Raw genomic sequence first — 23307 nt, 5'->3', positions numbered from 1 at the left:
TGCAGGCCGCTATACCATTTTGTAAAGGATTATTCAAGCATCATTAGCAAAGGGCTACCCACCCTAGAAAATGCAAAGTCCTGCTCTGGAGGCTACTTCAACACCAAGGAGCCCTTTGGGGATTGATGGTTGCCCTGATGCCAAAGAATTTTTGAGATAGTCATTGAAGAACTCACCTCTGAACCTCTGCTTGGATATGCGGGTCCGAAAACACAATATGTTCTTCATATAGATGCAAGCATGTATGAACAAGGTGCAGCCCTTTTCCCAGAAACAAAAGGGTGAAATGCTATGCAAGGTTTAACCTGTATGCAACACTCCTACTCCAGATCCTGATCAACAGCAGCTGACACAGTACATACCTTGTGCCACCGTCGCCTATTGAGTGTAGCTGAACCACTCTTTCCTTCCATCACCTTATTGGAATCCCCCGGTCTTCATGCTGATGGAGTACCCAACGTCTATGAAGATGTCAGATCCCTAGGTAGTCCCACAATGCTGACCTATAGTGGAGAGAAACTCCAACACCATTGAAGATTTGATCCTGTCATAAGGAAAGTTGTCAGGATGTTAAAGTCTTAAGATGTAGCAAACCCCAACCTCAATACAGAATTAATAATAATTTGAGAATGGAAACAGGTGGAGATGACAGCTGGCATGCGTCAACTTCATAATGACACCATTTACCAGTTTGTGGCTCCCAAGTCCATGCGAACTACCGTTCTCCAGTGCTTCCATGTTAATATGGGACATATGGGTCTGGAAAGAACACTAGACTTAGACTTGTTAAGGTTCTATTGGCCAAAGATGGCTGTAGATGTAGAGCACAAGTTAAAGACATGTGGAATATTGGGTCAGAAGGAAAGTGCCAACTAAGGAGAAAGCACTTCTCGTGAACATCCAAACAACCTGTCTATTGGAACTGGTATGCATGGACTGTATCCCTTGAGCCCCACAGCTGCAACACTTAGGCCATCCTAGTTATTGTTGATAATTTTATTGTCAGCTGACAAGAAGAAAAGCCATTAGTGTAACTATGTGAAACCTCTTACATAATGCCTGCAATTGGACTAAAAATTAGGTCACATGGTTTAGCCCATATGAAAACAATACTGTAGTTTTTGCTGTTACACTGCTACAGAAAATACTCGTCCAGGACATGAGCCCAGACCCAAAAGTGGTCATGTGACCTATGAAGACAAGTGACATTGTTACAGATATGAGCGATTCTGTCAACCTCCTGGTCGCTTGCATTGCCCTGAATTAGGGAAACCCTTAATATTCTCATCCTTGACTGAAGCATATAGGACATGACGGGACTCATGCAGAGCCGGGGGAGGGGGGGATGTAACCCTCATGAATTGAGGGCATACTAAATAAAAAAAATAAAAATCTATGAAGGATGCAATATGCATTCATGTCCAGATTTGGAAATGCCAGATTTGAAACAACATGAGATCCAGAAATATTGTCCTCATTTACATATAATTGGACTAATTAGTCCAAACTAGTTTGAGTTTCCAAACTAGACTTCCAACTTGAGTGTCAACCGATGTGAAACAACAGTGAGTGAGCGTGTTTTGTCTAGTCACCATTAGCATCATGCTAGTAAACTTGGTAATGAACTAATACGTTTCCAAGGGAAAGATTTACACTCAGAAACCAGTCGGTAATAACAATGTTCAAAGTTTCCAACGTACTCTGGTGCCTTTTTGTCATAGTTAACAATGTGTTTAATATTTTGGTTGGAAGGAACAGATTTTCACCCCCACTCTATCACTTACTGTGTCGTTGCTATAATGGTTACAGACAGCAAGGCTTTGGCTAACTGGTGCAGCCTGCTAGCTGAGTCAACGTGACGATTTAAAAATGTCAGAAGATGTGTGATGCTAACTTGTTCAGGTTCAGCCACACAGTTTGTGAGGTTAAGTATATTGATGTGATTTAGGAAAGGAATGACAGAATAGGTACTAATAATTCAATACTTTGTGTAGATTGGTTTTTTCCCTGGCCACTCAAGAACCTGAACCTTGTGAGTCTACATGGAGAGATGGCGAGCCATCCCCCAGATTGTGGATGCGGTGTGGCCAACTGTAGCTCTGATCCAGACAGGACTTGAACCCTTTCACAAGAGGACATCGGACCCAAACACTACCCATCAGTTAGACAGGTAGTACCGTAGCAAATACAATATACAAAGGATCTGGACCTGAGGGGACCATTCGGAATTCTGCTTGTATTCTGAAACCTGTGCACATTTACAAAGGATTGAGTTATTTTCCAAGAATTTTACAATTCCTGGTAGTTGATCTTTTTTTTCCTTTTGCAATTTCTTCCCCTGTTCTTTTCATTTGTTATGTGACCAATTTTAGAGCAGTAAACGTATTTGTTCATTCCCTACTCGCCTTGTGAAGCTTACCTGTCTCTTGAACCTAGACAGATGTTTAGTGCTTCTCCCAACATTGCCCCAGATAGGTGCTACATAAACATAGCATCTATTTATAAAACACATTATATTATATACATACATCTATACATTTTTATGTAAAAAACCCAATGCTGTTTAGCAAAGTGTTTCACCCCAATTGAGATGAGAGATGAGATGTAATTTAATGATCCCATGCTTGGGAAATTGTTTTTACAGAAATATCTTGAGTCCAAAGTTTTAATCAGTCCTCTAACCCTTTCTCGACATTTGCGGTGCAGCCATATCCCTCATAGGTGGAGTGCAAGAACACTTGTAGTGCTGCTCCACATTTGCTTTCCTATGTACAGGTTCCTTATTTACTGTGCATGTGGAACCACTGGTTGACAATCTTGAATTGAGGACGGCAATGACGTGCCTATTTTTCAGTCAGGTGAAAGTTACTTGTACTTCCGCCACTGACAAAAGTAATTAGTTTTTGGGTCATTGGTGGACTAAGTAAATCCTTTTATGCGGTAAAAACTGCTTTTACGCCTGAAAAGCTTCTTTATGGACTTCTATAAACAGCCTCTGTTAATGTTAACCTAATGCAACACAACATTGTTTCTTGTTTCAAATGTTGTAGGGGCAACATTGCAGCAAAATCCACAGTAGATACTTCAGCATCAGTACAACATGGTAAGGGGATGAGGTCCTGAGGTCCTCTTAGCCAGCTGAAATTTTGTACCCTGAACTGCTCCCCTGGCATCGCTCAAGTGGATGCCCACTGCCCATTGTTCATTCATTATGGGCAAAAATACAGTGAAAATTACCCTGTGAGGGATAAATAAAGTATTCCAAATAAAAAAAAAAACTGCTCAAGTTGATGCACATGCTCCTGCTTCATCCATTATGGATTCAATTCAAAGGACACATTTCAGTGATGTTTTGCTGCGCATATTATGACAAAACAGAGGGTTCCTCTGTCTCACATGTGCACAAAAGCAAAACTGCATGCATTGCAGAGTAGCACAACTCTCACCTTTTCGATAATTTTTACAGCATAGTTCAGTGAGGCTGTGAAGAGGCCAGGAAGGGCCCATGAAATGGAATAAATATGTATTGCGTGGGTTTTGAAGTAGTGACTTGTCTTACCTGTTCGTGTCCACAGTGTGTCTGTCACTGTGTCTCCATCAGGGTATAATAAGGTGTTTGATGCTCGGAACACTAGAGACGCACATCTAAAATACCTGTCCGTGTGGATATACCCTCATATTCCCACTGTGACTCAACTAAAGCTCTTTATTTCTTTGTGCCGAGTACATTCACCCTCCAAACTCCTTCAGCCCTGTTTCACCTTCACTTGCCTCATTTTACCCTCTCTTTATGCACTGTATGGGTTCAACTGAAAGTTAAAATCTCTTTCCGAATATATCCACCATGCAACATCTTCCATCGTTTGGCCCTGTTTTACTGTTTTCCTATTTCTTGTTATTTATTTGCAACGCCCGTCTGATACCATAATACATTCATCCTGAAGGACATGGAGAGACTCTTCTGAATAGTTCTGCGTGGGTGCACGTTTGTGTGTAAACAACAGACTTCATAGACTATTCTCAAGTTATGGCTGTCCAGCAATCATTTGCTCTGTAATTTCATACTTTTTGTAGTTTTTGTGGGATTTTCACCGGCAGATTGCCCTGCTATGTGACCTGTGACAAATCTCGATTCTATATGTTCTAAATACATATTTATACTTTAAAAAAAATATATATACTGAAAGTTTATTATGATTTGATGAAAATAAATCACTTCTTTCTGTTCATTATTTTCCACATCAAGTTACTGATGATAAAAGCAGTCATATTTTGTTGTTTACATTAAAAGCCCTTGAGAAGAGAGTTCAGACCCTCTGAACTACAGCAGGAGTTGCGTTGTGCAACAGCTGTATCAAGTGTTTGTATCACAAGTGTTGTGCAGAGGCAAACCAGCAGGAAACATTGAAATTTGAAAACTGGGCAGCTGATCATCTTTCGAACTTGTTATATTATATCACTCTGATTGCCCAATTCTAGTGCCCCTACTGCATTAAATCATAAGTATCTTGTTGGAAAGTGGGGCATTTGTTATCCTCTCACTTGTGCACTGTTGCTTTTAAGGCAGTTCATTGCAATTTTTAAGAAAATATATTCTTATTATGCAATTTGAATGTAACTTATGTAATCTGTGCTTGTTTTGTGTCATCGGTTTCTATGCCCCCCCCCCAAAAAAAAACACAGTCACGCAACCGACCTGCCTCTTCTGCACAATTTAAACCTGCTCAGAGATTTCATGCATTCTAAAACCATAAGAACAAGTGTACTTGTTCACACTTTCTTTTATATGTTCTGAGTTTCCTTTCCACCTAAAAGCATATCCCCAAAACCTGAATTGTTGTCACACATCACATTATATCGCATTACATTTTGTCAAACTAGTCACCCATGCTTATTCAGTGTGCCTTATATAACAAACTTCTTAAGTTGCTGATGTCGTGTTAAGCATCAGAAGCATCTCCTGCCAATATTTATTTTCTATTTTGCATTTGAACTAGACTGGGAAACTTGAGTTTGTTCAGAAGAGTACTTGTGGATATAAAGGCTTGAATACAATTGTCTGTACTGTATGGAAAACATAAGGACGCCCACATTGCTATTGTTTGCATAAGTACTTCTGAATCCATGGACCACATTTATTTCATAGATGCCTCATTTTTCATCTCTATATGACTGCAGAATACAGAGATGTAAAAGCGTGATTTACCCATTGTGCAGCAGTACCAGTGAGCAAATGTAAATCACTTGTGAATTAGACTGAATCAATAGTCTTCTCCTTATATTTCACATACATGTTCATGCTCAACACGATACCTTTGACTGTGTCATCCATCAGTGACTGTGCAGGAAGGGCACGACCTGCTCATTAATCAGACTGGGCAAGAAGTGGGTGGAGGGAGGACGCAGCAGTGAATCTCATTATCTTACTTCACAGCACTGCTAATCACTACATTTATTAATGACTATTACCTTTCAGTGAGAGGAGATTACTGTTGCTATAACATGCTGGAAAGAAAACCATTTGCACTTGCACATGTAGATATAGACTGATGCTTTCTGGGTGGAAGGATAGTCTGCTTTTTACACTTACACTGTATACAGAATCACAGACAAACACACACATGCACAAAAAGGCTCTGTATTTTCATATGTGCGACCTTGCAGCTAACAGAAGACTTAAGTTGAAAGAGTGAATGTAGGTTGTTTTTTTTTCCGTCATTGACAAAGTACTGAAGCTATCCTGTGTATTACTGTGGGGGCGGCAATGTACATCTGTGTGTTTTCAGAAATTATGTTACATCTATTCTTTTGTGCTTGGCTCATATCCGAAGGGTGAGAAGGAGCAGAGCTGATTACATTATATACCATATTACAAGTGAAATGTATCTAATGAGGGTTCAGATGTAACAGTATGATCATTTAGTGTGTAGCTTAGGTCAAAAAGTTAATTAAGGTGACGCTGTGATAATTTCCAATTTAATGACGGCAGAAGAAAATTTCTGTCAATGGTGTTGACAGAAAATATGATATTAACCTTTTTATCTGATTTGCAAAGAAAGCAGTAAAATTTCACAACTCTTTCTTAGATAAGCTACATTTACACATTAAGCGGTGACGACCCACGTCAGAAGTGTTGACCTCGGCATGCACCATGAGGGTGCTGTGGTCTGCCTAATTGGTGGGGAAGCTTTGCTGCCCCTTGGTGTCAGTCATCAGGATACTTCTGAAACTTTTACAGCGAGACCATCACATCATCAGTGATGCAACCAGGGGTCATTGGGATATCACTAAATAAATACAATTAAAAGTGCATATAAATTCTGACTTTGCCTGGATCCCCCTGAAATGTTCTTGCATCACCATGAAGTACAAGCCAATCTGTTGGCTTAGCTGTCATTCCAAAACACACATTTATCATTTTTCATCATGTTAAAATAGCATTGGCTGCATCATACCTCATACACATTAGCGCACTAGTATTTTTATTATATTATGTATGTGAATTATGTATTTTTATAATGACAATGTAAGCTGCAGCCTCAAAACACAGCTGCACTCTTCTCTGTCTTCTTCATGCTGCTAATTTTGCTGTAGAATCCCTGCTCGCTTATTTTCCAATTATATTTCAGTGGCTTTGCATCGTTTTAACTGTAAAGCAAATATTTTTAATGCCAATAAACACTGGGACACTTCATAGGGGCGTTATCCTTTCAGTGCAAACAATTATGTCTTAGACATGGCATGGCTTATTTCCGAGCCAGAGATAAAGATAAACAGTGTAATCATATTAACCTTGGTCTCAATTGTTTTTCCTCTGCTTTCATATCCTCTTGATATTACTGAAGGATGTATTGTGATAAATCTTTTGTAGAAAAGTTTAGGGAGCCCGTTCAAATCTTGTCAGAATTCATTAGAAACATTGTCATAATCATCAAATACTTATTCCTTTGTCATGACATTGGATGGAGTATTGTCCTAGTGAGTCATATTTTCTGTACAGAAAAAACAAGCAAAACACAACAATAAAATCTGTCTTTTTAGTTTTTAATTTAGTGCCCTCGTACATTCCCGACACCACTCAGCCTTGGTGAAGACATGCAAAAGTATACACAAACTTTCACGAGCAATAAGCAATAGTCTTTAAATAACCAAACATAGAAGTCAGCAAAGTTAGAGTGATGAAGTGAAGGTGGAATAATGATCCACTACCCACAAGAAAGTTTTAGAACAGATGGTCGCCTTTTGTGTGTTCCAAGTTGGTGGCAATCTAGTCGAGCCCTGCCTTTTTCATCATCCAAATGTCATGTAGTTCCTTGATGGACGGCTGCAAATAGTCAGTAAGCTGTTAAGTAGAGTAGCTGAGAGCTGTGAACTCTTCTCCTGGAGGAGCAGGGCAAGATAGAGGTGGAACAGCGTGTTATGGTATGCTAGAGATGGGAGACAGTGAGAGAGAGTGAAAGAAAGAGAGAGAGAGAGTACCATTTTTACTGGTGAGACAAAGCCCATGTTGAGCAGTGAGGATTTGAGAGAAGGAGCAAAGATTCCTCCCATTCCTCTGTCTTCTCCCCTCCTCCTCCCCAGTGGTATTAATTAGCAACAGCAGATGAGTGGAGAACAGGAGCCTGAAGGGAGAATAGGTTCATGTCAGGTTAGTCTGCCTGCACTATTGTAAGCTCTCTCTCTGTCTCTCTGTCTGTGTGTGTGTGTATGTATATATTACATATATATACTAATTTTCTGGGCATTGAAAATTGGCAAGCTTAATAAACATTGTCTGAACCAAACAAGAACTAAAATAAGCCAAAATACATGCACAACATTATAACGCCATCGAAATGCCAGGCAGCATCCAGCTCACATCAACATGTCATTCTGTCCTGAAGGCTTTCAACATGGCCACCGCTGGGTATTATATTGAAAATATACCGTGAAGATTCAAGGTACTGTCAGTGAGTCTGTTGGAACTTCTATCTGATTGTAGTTCGGACTCAGCAGAGACATCGGAGAACGGCAGGATAGGGAGCAAGTCTGGCAAAAAAAAAAAAAAACAGAAAAACTAAAAAACTAAATGTGCGCAATTCTGCAACTGGAAAGACCACAATATGAGAGTGAACTGAAACAGGCTGGAAAATCACAGCCATGCACAGAAAACTGTGGTTCAGATTTAGAGGCCAGAATCTTGCATACACAGAATCAGTACCTTTGTACTGCCAATTCTTTTTGTGAGCTTAGGTGGGCAGTTACCTTGCTCGCCAAAAGTCTCATTTGGTTGTAAAATGCATCTTTTGAAGGTCATTGAATTCTATAACCAGAGACAGGGTTCAAGTGGTGCTGTGTATAACTCAAATTTGTCTTTAAAACTACATTTAGGTCCAAATAACGTTATTTCTGATTTCTACTTCTTGTGGTTAGCCAGACAATGGCAGTTGCCTCTAGGTGTGAACATGTATTGGGGTGCAATATATCACAATTGAGAAATGTAACCATAGAGATATTTTGTAGTGATATCTGAAATTCAATTCACAGAATGAGGAACAATGAACAAAATTTTTCATCAGGCATATTTCATTCATTGAGGACACATCAGACACATTTGAGGGAAATCGGATGAATGAATATATTTTCATTTTATTTATTTTTTTCATCACTCCACAAGCATAGTGAACCAGTACAAAGTGCCTTTTGTACCGAGTCATTTTCCCCTTGAACCTTATACTTAGAAGTCTGCAAAACATGTTTTTCATCGTATTGACAGGAAATATAACCAATCTTTTCATGCATGCATTGATACCGAATTGAAAGCAAGCATATTTTGGGAGGAAAATTCATCAATACCCAAATGAAAACCCAAGTGTCTTCAGCCTGTTTTCTTTGAAATCTAATCACCATCTTAAGCAATCACTCTTCTTTGTTGCTATCAAAGAAAACGTGACCATGATTTCTAAATATTTGTCATTGATTTTCGTTATTGCATTTATGTTACCAGTGAAATTACATGCATATTTTAATGACAAATCGTTAAGTCAGTTTTATTGAGATGGTGGCTGGAAGAAAATGTTTAAGCAAAACATCGTTGGCAATGTTGGCTGCTGTCGTCCAGAGCATGTGTGTTGTATCTGACTGCTCTCCGGCTCAGTGTGAGCGTCTGCTCCACCCAGGGTAGAGCACCGGCTATTAGTTTAGGTAAGATTTGATTTGCTCTAATAGGGGCTCCTGCAATGTACTAGGATAATGGAACGATATTTCATGTAATTAATAAATGAGCTCATGGAACCAGAGACTTTTAAACCTCTTCAAAAGAGAACAGAGCTTTAAATGTAGTATATATGTAAGAGTAAATCCATGTATACGTTTTTTGAGGTCGGCCCCTCGGAGGTGCAGAACCCTTTAACATATCTTGTGTTCCTCAGAGTAAAAAGGTATCCCTGGAGAGAAGTCATCAGCAAGTGTCGGCATTTATATTTGCGGCACAGTATTTCTTTAATCCCTTGAATCATTAACCAGTTTTGTCAAGCATCTTGCTGGATATGTTTGATGGGCTGTGCAGGTTTTGGGCCAGTTGCCTAAAGAACACAATTCACATGCTCTCTTGAATAAGTCAAAGCTCAAGTGGTAAATACGGTGAGCAGTAACAGGCGGGTCATAAAAATGTAGTGATTTCTTTTGAAGAATTTTGTGAAGATCTGGCGCGTGGTCTTTGCTTGAGTGTATACAAACAGGCAATAAAACGTATGGTACGCAGTGTGTGTCATAAAGTTAATGATATCTAGCTTTTGGAAGAAGTGGATTTAGTGTCAAGACTCTTGAGCTAATCTATCATGATGCGTAACTTATTTTCTCCTCTTCTTACCCCTCCAAAACTCTTTCATTGTATTTCTCTTGTCTGTATTTTCCCGCAGAATTCCATACGACACAATCTGTCCTTGAACAAGTGTTTTCTCAAAGTGCCTCGATCCAAAGATGACCCCGGAAAAGTGAGTATTTCCTGAACAATGTAACGTGACTGAAGAGCTCAGCTCGAATTATTGTGCCGCAAGCTGATTTCAATGAGCTCACAAATAAGGCTGAGGCAACATCATGATTACTTTTCACATGTTTGGATTGCACTTAAAAGCAATTTGTGGCTCTATAACTCGTCATGCTGAATGCTTAACGCTGTCTTCTCTGTTCTCCGCTTCTCTTCGGATATTGACTCTGCCAAGTAATATTGTGGTAAGGGGAGTAATGAATAATAAGTATATTTAGGCACACTTCAGCACATGCGAGGCAGTTCATGCATCTTTTCTGCATTATTAGACTATCCTTCTCAGTTTGTCTTTCTCTGTATCTATCCTTCCCTCTCGCGCACCTGCACATAAACGCTGAAATATTAATTTCATCCTCATCATCACTTCTGCAGACCACCGGAGTTGCCATGCCACTTCAGCAGCGTCTCCTTGATAGCGCCAATTTCATTTGAAAGGGGTATCAAGTAATCACAGATGATTAGCGAGACTTGTCCACGTAGAAGATTTTTCTCGGCAAAGCATGAATTCCTGCATTTCATCTCATCACAGGGTTAATATGAGAAGCATTTCCCCAGCTCTACAAAACCTCACACGCCAAAGTCTTTTATTGAGCACTCAAAACTATATTCATTTGTTTATTTATTTATTTATCTCGGTCGGGGAGAATGGAGCTCCACAGACTGTGGGGATTTTGGAATCATTGAAAAATAAATTAGGGGGGGAAGAAGGTTTAAATAATTCAAACAAAATCCTTGGGCTTGAGAGAGGCCATATAGTCTGCGAAGACTCAAAAGTGAGTGGTTCCCCCCTGATTAGCTCGACTTGGACCTGACCAGCACCTTAATTCACACCTTGGATCGAAGTGGTCGATACCTCGACATGGGGGGAGGTCTTCTGTGTGCAGAGAAGTTGAATGTTTGAAGCCATAGAGAGAGGAGAGAAGCTAAATCATGCATGTGCTAACGTTAATTGGCTGTGTACTGTTCAGTGATGTGGGACTGGGAGACAGGGGGAGGAGAAGAGGCAAGAGGAGGGAGGTAGGAAGCGTGCGTATTTTTTTGTGTGTGTTTGTGTGTGTGTGTGTGTGTGTGTGTGTGTGTGTGTGTGTGTGTGTGTGTGTGTGTGTGTGTGTGTGTGTGTGTGTGTGTGTGTGTGTGTGTGTGTGTGTGTGTGTGCGTGCGTGCGTGCTTGCTTGTGTGTGTGTCCTAGATGAACCTCGTGAATTCTTTCAGCAGATTTGGATCTCTACGGTAGGAAAGGTGAAAAGTAAAATGAGTAAAAACTGAGACCAAGAAGAAATAAAGGGCCTAATAGCTTTCATAGTTTTGGAGGGTGTTAATGTTTTAATTTTATGCCTTACAATTCAGTGCTTCTGGTATTCTATATGCCGTGTGTTATTGATTTCCGTTTATAGCGTCAATGTTTATTAATCAAATCCTATATTTCTATATGATTGTACTGTAAAACTAACAGGAAAGCTTTATATTGCCACAGTATTTTCTATGCATTCACTAACTATTTGCCTTCTGCTGTGCTCCAGGGGTAATAGGATTTGTCCACATGCAAATTAAAGATCTTGATTAAAGAAGGCTAAAATGCATTCCGTGTGAAAAGGCAATAAGAACACACAATCAAAACAATTGACAGAAGGTGTCATTTTAGATGACTTGAGTTTGGGTTTTCCAATGTTGGATGAATCATCGGATTTTTATTTACAATAGATTTTTTCCTATCGATGGTTGCATGTATCATAAACATATGGGGTCCTGTAAGGGCAAAGGAAGAGGTTTCATAAATAATATTTTCTATAATATTAATATTTTATGATAACATCTGTCTCCTGTTGTGCTTAGTTAATACTAAGTGATCATTTGAGGAATGTCTCACAGCTGCCTCAAACTCAAAAGAAATTAAAAACTGCAGCAAAACACTCAGAGCAAAAAAAAAATAAGTGCTAACAGAATATAGCAGTTTCCCTCAAACCACAAGGTGTAACTGTTAACTGTATTTGTGTCCATCTTCAGGGTTCCTATTGGGCCATAGACACCAATCCTAAAGAGGACACAGCACCCAGTAGGCCAAAGAAGAGACCACGCTCGGGAGAACGGGTAAATACCCATTGCAACATTTTATGGGCCTCCTAAGTTCATTGGTTCAGCAGCTTTTCACAGATGACAAATGTTAGCACAGTTATTACTTAAGTGAAGGCTTTCACACTTGTTCTTTTGGTCATTTTCTGTAATAATAACATTTCATATTTATCTTCCAAATTCTTAAATAAATCCTTTAATATGTCCTTCCCGAGGTGAACTTAACATCCACAATGGGGCAAAAGTGTGCATCGTGTGAGGAAATATTCATGCTGGATATGTGTGAGAAGAAACGTGATTGGATTGGCGTACAGGGAAAGCTGCCCTTTCTATGTCACAACAGTTATGGACATACAATTAAATGGATATTTCAAATTAAAATTGACAGCAAAATACTGTTAGCTGCGTACATGATATTGGCCATCATGACATATTTTTTAAAATTTTTTAATTAGACCTGGTATAACAATAGGATCTGATGAAAGGATATCTTTTGACTCTCAATAGCTTACAAATTTGTCAACATTCAAAGTTACGGAATGCTACAAATGCATGCATATGACTGACAGAAGTACATCGCCTTGACTTGAACAAAGTGACAAACCTTGGTAGACTGCATATTATTTTTTAAATCAAGATGCTGTAGGAACCACGGGATGCTGAATTTGCAGTGTTCGAAATGCCACAAAACAGCAGGTACAGGCGTCAGAGTACATGCAAAAGAACAGAAGTAGGAATGAAATTTGATTTGGGGGATTTGATTGACAGCAGCTGCAGCTATAAATACATGTAGCCATGCATCACCTCAGCACATTGCAGCTGCTGTTCAGTCATGAACCCCAGGATCTGAATACAAAGACTGAGCAGAGTGAGCTCCATGATACACAGCAGACCTGCTGTCACCGCTGTCTCTCTATGTGTCTCTTGTTTTCACCTTGACTATATTTTGTCACATGTAAAGTGTTCCTGTAGCTTAGATGTGTATTAGTTAACTCATAAAATTAATTATTGCTCCATTAAGAGAACTTCAAAACTGTTCTAACAGATATGGAATGCAGTTCAGCCAATATGGAATTCCCTATTTCAAAATGATATGTAATCATAGTCTGGAAAATAATAGAACTTTTAAAGATGCTATTGTTACCTTTATTTTTTTAAGAGTTATGTATTATTTATGATTATCAGCAATAACACTGTTTTTTTTTCTTCCTTCAATAAATTGTTTTACAAGACACAATACTTAGCATCCTTTAGCCATTGTGCGTATAAAACACCCTTTATTTAAAGATGCATGTGCTGGGTCCTCTGGAGCACAGACTGCTACAGCAGCAACTGTCTTTCTCCTGCATCCTTGGTTGAGTGATAGTATTGTAGCAAGAGTTTACCTGGGATGTGAAAATGGGAACGTGGGCCACAAAACAGACATGCTGCATGACAGGCTGGTAAAAAAAAAGAAATCCCAAGATAATCCAAAAAAAAAGCTTTCTGCTCAGTTAAAATTTGCACATTTAGCAAGGGTTTTAACAGTGAACAAAGCTGCCCGTCTGACAGATTCATTGAAAGCCATCAATATTAAAGAAGTAATTTGAAGCTAGCTTTTTTTTTCAAAATGTTTTTTTGTTCTATTTTTTGATGAATTCCATGTTTAAATAACCCTACAACTCAATAATAATTTTGCAAGAAATAATATATGTAGGGTTTTTTTTTTTTAATGCGTTAGCTCCAAACTTTGACAAAGCTATGATGATTACTAATGATATAATGGTGTTGGGTCAGACTGTGTGTGGAACACACAGCGCTTTCTCACAATTTCTTCATTTCTATAGACCATACGCGGCCGAAAGACATTACACTTAAAATTCTCTTCTCAATACTGCATTACCTTCCTCTTCATGCCCTTATATTGTCTCTGGAAATCCTTGTTATTGTAGGCGCTATGATGGCCTGCACTGGCTCAGTCAGCTGACTGGTATAATCAGTGCAAACATACAGTTAATACAGTTAAAAAAAGAAAAGGGCAGAGTTCGAGGCACAACAACGCATGTCTAGCAAGAATAGTTGTCATTTTCTTGATTAAGCAGTGAATTGGTGACCATCTTTGTGGCTGCAGGGACCGTGGATCTTAAAGTTTTGATTCTATGCAAAGCGCAAGCTTTGTTGAACAGAAAATGTAATCATGGAAGAATAAACCATGAAAACTCAAAACAGTTCCAATGAACTGGACAGGATTGTGGAGAAATAAATAAGCATATTGTTTTTAGTAGGTTTCTTTAGAGAGAATAAACTTCCTAGAAAAAAAAAAAAACAGAAAAATTTCTTTCTCAATCCTGCTTTAAAAAAAAGCAATATGTCAAGGTGCTGTTGGACCTGGTTCTACTCAACACTGGGTACGTTCCTGTAATACCTAAAACACACCTATGAGTGATTTAAAGACTAATAGCAGCCCCTTTGAGCCTTGCAGAGGGGTTTAAGCCAAATTTATTCATCTTTGAACTCATTTGAATTAATTCAGCACACCCCCAACGGCACTTGGACCATGTGCCCTAGACCATGTGACACAGGATATTTAAATAGTACCCTACAACAAACTCTACTGGCCTTTGTTGTAGAAGCAAAGTAAGTGACCTCTACAAAAAACATCTGAGTAAGTTAGATAAAACGATAAAGTCAGGACCTGGTGCTAATGATCTTAAAAAAAAAACAAAACAAAACATGCCTTCGCTGTCAGATCTTTGTCACTTTAGAAGTAACATAGTTGTGGGCCCGCTTCCGAGTAGATTATGAATTTTCAAAAAAAAAAAACACTATTTCTCTTTTAGGTGATTATAAACTAATGAACATGTAGTAATGAGTATCGGATTGCATTCTGCCAGTAATCTCTCCCACACACTAGACCTTGAAGGCACAAAGTTTTCATTTCATTCTGTAAATCTTGGTGCCAATCTTGTCATTTCAGTAAAAAAAAAAAAAAAAAAAAGAAGAAAAAAAATCGCAGACACTTTAATCATAGAGCAGGAGAACTGGTCTTCTACCTTTTTTCCTCACCCTTTGTCTCTGTCACTGCATCTGTATCTTGATCATTATCTTTCTGTCTGTGTATCTGTTTGTCTGCCAGTCTCTCTCTCTCTCTCTCTGCCTGCATACCTCCTGTAGCCCCGGCCTCTCAGGGGAGCAGAGGCAGGCTCGAAGCAACAAAGTGCACAATCACAGTTCCTCCTTGGACGAACAAGAAAGGGATAGGGAAGGGAGATGGAAAACGAGGAGAAACTTGACAAAGAGAGAAAAGGAAGGGAAGGGTCATAGACGGAATGCAGAGAGGAAAGAAGAAAAAAAAAAAAGACATCAAGGTAGCACGAGGAGAGAAGCTGCAAGAAAAACTGAGGAGTAAGAAGGAGCAGAGGGAGAATATTCTAGGCTTGTGTTCCAGTTAATTACCAGAGAAGGCCCCGGGCTGCAGTTAGACATATTTTCTTCACCAATGATTTTTTTTTTTATTCCAAACATTAATTAATTCAGAGCCTTGTCATCTCGTCTTACATGGATAGGCCCTTCGACCCCTTTTCTTACGCCTCACTTACACCGCTGGCAGACACTCTGTGGGCTGTCACACGGGCTAAGGAGAAACAGGGAGGTTTTAAGTGTTAAGATTTATGGCGGCATCGCTGTCTGAGGCAAAAAAAAAAAAAAAAAAACAAGGTTGGCAAGATATGTTACTGTTTCATTTGGGGTTTTGTTGCACCTTGGCTACACAGTCTTTTAAGTCTTCTGATGACAGCCGCTGCGCGAATGGAGATTTGAAGTTGCCAGCAAGGCTAAACGTCAGCTTCATAAATGCATTGTATGAATGTGTAGACAGGCAGTCTAGTTTAGTAGCTGCATCTCCGGTGCCCTTAGCTTAATCACTGCCTTTATTTGCCTATATGCTTCTCTGTCTGTCTGTCACTGTTCAATTATCTCGCCAGCTATTCTTCCTTATTCTCCTCTTCTACCGCATGCCTTCCCCACTCATCTGTTCACCTCTCTGTTGTCTTCTTTGTAACTGCCTCCACCAGGGGAACTGAAAACCTGTTTCTTTGGGAGTTTATCATAAATTAAAGATTGCATTGTTACCAACCAATCCTCTTACTGGAAGCAGTTCGGGAAGGGAGGCAAGCAGCCTTGAACCCTGAGAAGAGTCAAGAAAGGGAAAAAAAAACATGTCTTTTATTTCATATGTCAAATTAACCCTTACTCCTTGAGTTTGACTAGTTCTACGAATCGCTATTCTCCAAGGACAAGCGAAAAGGAGATTCTGTTACAATTTGGGCAAAAAATACTCAAGATTTATCAAGCTGAGGAAATGTGTCCACTTTCAAGGCAGTTTTAAATGTCCGGCTGTTTAAATGTTCCTCAAATAGGTTGTAGTTGGAGCTTTGGGCCCTTTGGTGATTCAGGGTGCTCAGTACATAATCATGAGCTTGCAGTATTCAGACATTTCTCTGAACCTGTCACATTTAATTTCCTGCCTCATTTTTACCGTCACCCTACTCTGCATACTCTTAAACTAGACAGATCATATTTAAACACTTACCCATATTAATTGTCAGGGAGGCCTTTAAAAGACTTTAGGTTTTCACTTATTTTCATATATGAACAGATTAAATTGCATTTGTGTTAAGACACTTTAAGAACATATATTGTGTTACAAACATTAAACATTTTAACCATTTTCTATGACTGACTTTTAAGTTCTTTGATAGCCTGTGGCATTAATATAAAGATTAAATGATCATCATGCGCGCAGTGGACTTATAAAGGGTCATTCGGCTTTATGCGAGTTTACTTTTCATCTCCTAGTATTGATGGAATCCCTGCTCCTTTTGATATTTTTGTCACATTCGGGGTATGTCAGTTCAAATTCGACCCATGTCTTCATGTATTCTTGTAGGGTTTAAAAACAACATAGTGATTCAGCAATACAAATTGGTACAAAGTATACGTTTCATGAAAACACCAAGTGATGTTATTTTTTCCTCTTTTAAACTACGTTTGACTAGTTTCTTTCTCTATAATATCTAAATACGTAAAAGCATGTCTGTGATTTTTTTTTTTTTGTAAATTGCATCATCTAATTTTTCTTGTCATTATCAGTATCATCTCTGCCTTTTGAATCGATAGGGGTATCGAGGTATTACAAAGTTATTTACATAGTCATAGTTACTTGTACAATGGATTTATTGTAGAAAACTTCACGATTGACGTGTCATAATAAAAAGCAAGTCGTAAACGATCCATATCGCCACTGTATCCCATGAATGAAATTATTTCGACTTGTGTCCTGTCGTTTCGTCATATGAATAAGTGAAATTTCTTCACAGAAAAACCTCTCCTGTTTTCTATATAAAGAAATTTAGATCCAAATATGAAACATGTTAAATGCAAAGGAGTATCTTGAGCTTTTCTGGAAACAGATATTTTAACTACTATTTGCAGGAAAACTAAGGTCGCCAAATTCATTTAATTGTCCATAAGTTACATTGCAATGATACCGTACCCAAAATTTCAGCAAACTAAATCCGCCAGTGGTTATTCAGCCACCATTCATTTTATGGAATTTTATGGAAAATGATCTAATGTTGGAAATGAATACGGCTATTTGGTTTTGATCTCCTAAAGGTTTCATTTTTTAACAAATATTGTAGATTCAACAATGTCAGCGAAACAAAATTATACCAGAGTGTCATTGGCTGCGCTTTCACCCTACGCTCCCCTTCTAGGCATCAACTCCCTACAGCCTGGAGTCAGAGTCGCTGAGGATGGACTGCATCTTGTCAGGAGGGGCGTCTCCCACTCTGGCCATCAATGCAATAACAAACAAGGTGAGACACCCGCTAGTCAGTCAGCAAAGGTACAGTTTCTGTTGTTGCAAGTAAGACTGTTGCTATTAAAGCCATTGCAAGATACAAGCATCAGAGACGAAACACCAGACGTGCATCTCAGAATGTACTTGCCAATAATTTACTTCAGTCTCATATTCAACTGATTTATGTGTGAAAGCTTAAATGATGCTCTAACACTTAGATAGCCAAACTGCAAACTGCTATGAAATATTTATCTGGTCACAGGCCATCAAGTGTTTACTTAAAATCTTATTTCTATGTTTGGTGGAAAATTTCCACAGAAGAATTTAAATTGCATAATTTAATATTACAACTCTTCCAGTGATTCAAAATGATTTAGATTCCTTAGATTCCTCAAGTGGAAGAACAAACAGAAGTCAATTTCCAGGACAGATCTTTGCTTCTCAGGAAGTACATGAAGAAAATTCCAATAAGAATCTTGGAAGGATGCTCAATAAATAGAAAATAGCAACATAAATAGGAGAAACGCTCCGGATAAACAGGCCATGTCAGTTGGTGGATTTATTTTGGGTAATATATTGACTTATATATTGACATTATCTTACATCCATTAGTTGTCTTGTTTGGAAGTCTCAGCCAGAATAGTTGAGTATCAATAAATTAAGACGGATTTGTAATAACAGAACACATCTCTGCTTTTGAAAACACAAATGCCTTGACTGGTGTTTTGCCGCTCACTTGACTCCTTTTCAGTCGTATCAGCCTTAGAACATCCAGTTCAGAATATAATCCTTTCTTTTTGTGAGGGTATGGTGTGTTTTATAGGCCTTCATTTTACCGTGAATTTTTGCGATGGCACACATATATAGTACATACATACAAAAGCTGACCTTGGTGTGTGGCGTTCTATGTGAGGGTCAGAGATCAAGTGTTTAGCGTGCCCTCTAATGTCTGTTTGAGTTGGCCAGCACACAAACTCACACAGACACAAGCACCATGATATGTGGTATACGACCCTGACATTTGACCTAGTGCCAGAGAAAAGTTGTCCCAAGGCAGCAGCTCTCAACTGCTCTCTTTCCACTATTATTATTTTACATACAATGTTTTGTGGGCCTTCGTTCCAAAAAAAAAAAAAAAAGATAAATATCATCCAGAATGAAATGAGACCAACCATCAAATTATAAAATTGACATGTAAGAATGACTAAGCAGAACTAGATTAATTAGATTTTATTGTTGTTTAAAAAGGTTCATGGACGGTCTTTGCTTTGTTGGTGTTCTGTTATTTGGGTGTTGGTTGCTGGCATGCCATTTAAAAGCCATAAAATTCAAGTTCCCGGCGGTTAGTGTTTCTGTCTCTGGTTTGACTGATCTCCCTATGCCTCTGTGGATTTCTTCTGAGTTCTGCTGTTAGCTCCAACTGTCCAAAACATGCAGTAGATTCATTGGAGAGTCTAAATTTCCCAGACATGTGATTAAGAGCATGAATGGTTGTGTGTCTCTGAATGTGGGCCTGTGATTGCGAGCAGTCCAGGGTGAACCCTGCCTCTTGCCCAATGACAGCTGGGACAGGCTCCACCAGCCCCACGACCCTGAGTGCATGAAGGAACAGTAGAAATGTTCTCAAAATTTGACACTCCCAACTTGTAGAGAAGGAAAAGAAACAAAAAAATTCAGAACAGATACATATTGTTTAAGAGAATGCACAAAGAATCTGTTATATGTATTTTTTTTTTCTAAATATTTGCAAAACGCAACTCAAGGATTGACAGTAAAGTGGAAGAATTTCATTATAACACAATGTTCTGTGAGCTGGCCTTGACATTGTGTACAGTTATACAAATAAAAACCTGAACTTTATACATTATGTGCATGTAGCGTAATTAGACGCACTTAATACATATATGGTCTTTGCATAATCCAGGGGCTTTGGATAATACATATTCAATAACCTCTTTTTAGCATAACATCAAGTTATTTTTTTTCCATTTCCTTTTTAAAGAAGTCAACCAACAACAGGCCCCTGGTTAAACGTCTTTGTCTGCAAATACATGAATGGAAAAAATGCTGTTCTCTGTAAGACTCGGTAAAATGGAGGTCGGACCATGATTTGTTTCCAAATATCTCTTGTATTTTACTCCCAGCAACAAGTTTATTTATTTATTTTTTTATTTATTCATTTCACTAAGCCTTTAAATAGATCTCGATTTGGCTTTCCTTCTGTTTATACAGAAGCCTTAAAATCTGTCATGGAAACACAGTATAGTGAAAGCATTATTTATGAATAGTTGATTCCAGACATATTGCAGGGGTGACTTGAATCAACATATTAGTGTGTGTATATGCATCAAAGGGTTTAACCCTGTAATCTTTATTCTTTACTCTGTATACTTTAGTGCCAAACAAGTCCATATTAGCACCAGCATTTTAAACCAGGATGATTTTCCCTCCTTTCTTTTGGATTAAAGCAGTATCCAAGTACGACTTTCTGGATTATATCCCAGTGGAATGAAAACAAACAAACAGGCCATAATTCTTTTACCAACAATACATTTGTATCAAGTGATTTGAATAAAGCCATGAACCAACATTTATTGTCTGCATTTTTTATTTTATTCCCCTACTTGAAATAGACCACTATTAAAAGTATTGCTTTACCCGTAACAGAAAGATTGTCAGGTTGTTGTCATGGAGGATTAAAGAAATTGCAAAAGCGTATTCTCTACCCTGAAAATGATACTACACTGTAAATGCAAAAAAAAAAAAAAAAAAATGAACCACCATTTTTGTTTTGCCCTCTCATAAGATATGATGTTGGATCACCATATGCTAACTTAGCCAAAGTGTGGCTAAGTTAGCGCACACACACACACACACACACACACACACACACACACACACACACACACACACACACACTCACAAACTAAAAACAGTACTGAGTTAGCTACAAAAAACTCACTGTGTTATGTAGTATTACCATCTTTCATTCAGCTGGGATAAGAATACACAATATAAAAATGTTTTTTGTTTGTCTCATTATTATTACCTGTATCAGTTGGAATTACAATATTTTTTCCTTTCCGTATAATTTTGACCAGCATATTCCAGTAACGGTCGAGTTGATGTTGCTATTTACTTTAAGAAAAAAACAAAACCAATTTGATTGCATCAAATTCAAATTCTAAACAATTATTCACAGTAGAAAGAAGAGAACCTTAACAATATGGTTGTTACTGAGGCGGCGTGGAGCGGGAGGTAGAGCGATCATCCTTGGAACCGAACATTCCTGGTTTTGATTCCCAGCTCCACCCAGTGTGTCGAAGTGTTGTTGAGCAAGACACCGAACCCCTATCTGCTCCCCTGGTAGACGGCAGCCAAACTGCTCATGGTTCATCCATGATTGGTTAAATGCAGAGAAGGAATTTCCCCACGAGGGATTAATACATTATTATTATTATTATAATGCAGATGTCATCATCACTGATACCCTCCCATATCCAGACAGGTGATGTGCTCCAGGCACAGCTGTGCGTCATAGCACTCTTCAATAATGCTTTTACTGAGCTAAATTCTGTTTGCCTTGGAGAGTGGTTTCGTTGTTGGATGATGTCAAAAAATTTGCATTACAGAAATGAATTTCCCCTCAAGAGATTGTAGTGTAAGATGATTTCCTATATAGATGTTTTCCAAAATGATGGATTTTACATAATGTTGAAGCATAACTTGAAAGTATTTAACCTTTTTTATTCTTGAATGCATTGATTTTAACCTCAAATGCCCTCATAAACAACATAACATAATATCCTTGAACCAAAGCAGCTTTGTTGGGTTACTCCCTGCAGTTAGTGCCAAATCCCCAGATTTCTAGCATTCCTACATAAAATGCTTACCATTAAATACTCTTTGTTTTCTTTGGAAAATGTTTGACAAGGTGGAAGACTGCCCCAGACAGTCTTTACCGAAGGCTGTATTTTCAAATTTGTCTATACAATTAAATGTAGCCTGGAGGTAATGCTGACACTCTGCTTCTCAAGCTCTGACAGTCAAACTAAACAAGAGATTTGCGATTCAACATAATCCTGAGGCATCACTTTTGAAAGCTTTGTGATCTGTCACTGCAAGACAATACACATCCTCTGAAGAGAAGCATTTTTTTTTTGATGCCAAACTCAGAAAATAAAAAGGATTCTGAAATAAGGCGATGGTTTTGGAGAAGCTTCTGGGTCAAGGCGTTTAATCAAAATCACCATGTTTGGGTTTGGTGTTTTCATGCATCAGCAGTAGCCATTTACATAGACCGGCACTTCAATCTCAGTATTTTCTCATGAGTGAAATGGTGCATCGGTAATCATTTGAGATGACAGATGTAAACTTTATAATAAAATAGTAAAACAATAGGCAAAGGCTATCTAGCCATTAATACCTGCCTTTGAAGACGTTTCTATGATTCAGCGCCATCAAATGTTGGCCACATAGTTGCATTTATTGTTCAGCTGATACGATTCTGCCAGGTGTCTTTGTGTGTGTGTGTGTACATTTGTACATGTATATCTGTGTGCAGGTAGCACTGTATAACCCGGAGGCAGAAGGCAGCGAGAGTCCTGGGAGTCTGGGTGGGAGCCTGAGCAATAGCCTTTCAGAGCAGAGTTTGGCGTCCGTCAACCTCAGCAGCATGAACACTTCTGTCAGCAGCGGCAGCAATGTCCACAGCTACACACAGGTAGGAGCTGCTCCTCCTTTGGATGGCAGACTAATGATTGCCGCAGAATAATTTCTTCACTCCCACAGCTGTCTGCACAGGGACCTGACAGTGGTAGAAAATAGTTTAATTCAAAGAGCAACTGGACAATTTTAAAGCAGCTATGAGTCATTACAATTCAGGTGGTATATGCAATTAATGGGCACGCTAAATTTTTTAAATAGTCACCTAATTTAGAGGCCCTTTTTTTCTCTCTTACTGTCAGCTTGGCATAATGATTGGTAGTCCCAGTCTCAGTCTCAAGTATCAGTAGTTTACCAAGTCTTTAAATAAATAATCAAGCAAATCCAAAACCATCTTATGTACAATTTCAATTGAGTCAATTAACCATGTTGGCAAATAATGAAAAATGAAGAGGTACTTATTTACGCACAAGGCCCCGCTCAGTATCAGGTTCATGTTTGAAAACAGGTCAATACAATTTTTTTTTCCAATGAAATGAGAAAAAGCCAGAATACTGAGTTTTCTTGTGAAATTGTCATGCTCTACCAATCTGTCCAAAAGTTGACATGCAAACTTCTTTTATAATGCCTGTCTCCGAGACAGTTTGGGTGCAATCGTCCGAAAACAAACATTTTAAATATAATTTTCCTTTTTTTTCCATTC

The 23307-nt window shown here is 38.6% G+C and overlaps 1 protein-coding gene across 6 annotated transcripts in view; it reads left to right on the top strand.

Moving 5' to 3' along the window:
- Positions 1-23307, top strand: part of LOC147214165 (forkhead box protein J3-like) — a 65964-nt gene that overhangs the window by 24503 nt on the left and 18154 nt on the right. For all 6 annotated transcript variants that reach the window (XM_086141430.1, XM_086141431.1, XM_086141427.1 and 3 more), the window contains exons 4-7: positions 9900-9974; positions 12032-12115; positions 17854-17955; positions 22504-22662. In XM_086141430.1, coding sequence (XP_085997556.1) covers positions 9900-9974; positions 12032-12115; positions 17854-17955; positions 22504-22662 — 420 coding nt within the window. The remainder of the gene's footprint in view (positions 1-9899; positions 9975-12031; positions 12116-17853; positions 17956-22503; positions 22663-23307) is intronic.

Source organism: Fistularia commersonii, chromosome 34, assembly GCF_037954325.1.
Source record: "Fistularia commersonii isolate RoL2024-O1a breed Wild chromosome 34, RoL_Fcom_v1.0, whole genome shotgun sequence".
Classification (NCBI taxonomy): domain Eukaryota; kingdom Metazoa; phylum Chordata; class Actinopteri; order Syngnathiformes; family Fistulariidae; genus Fistularia; species Fistularia commersonii.
Note: the sequence above shows the minus strand (reverse complement) of the source record. Positions and strands in the feature narration are given on the sequence as shown.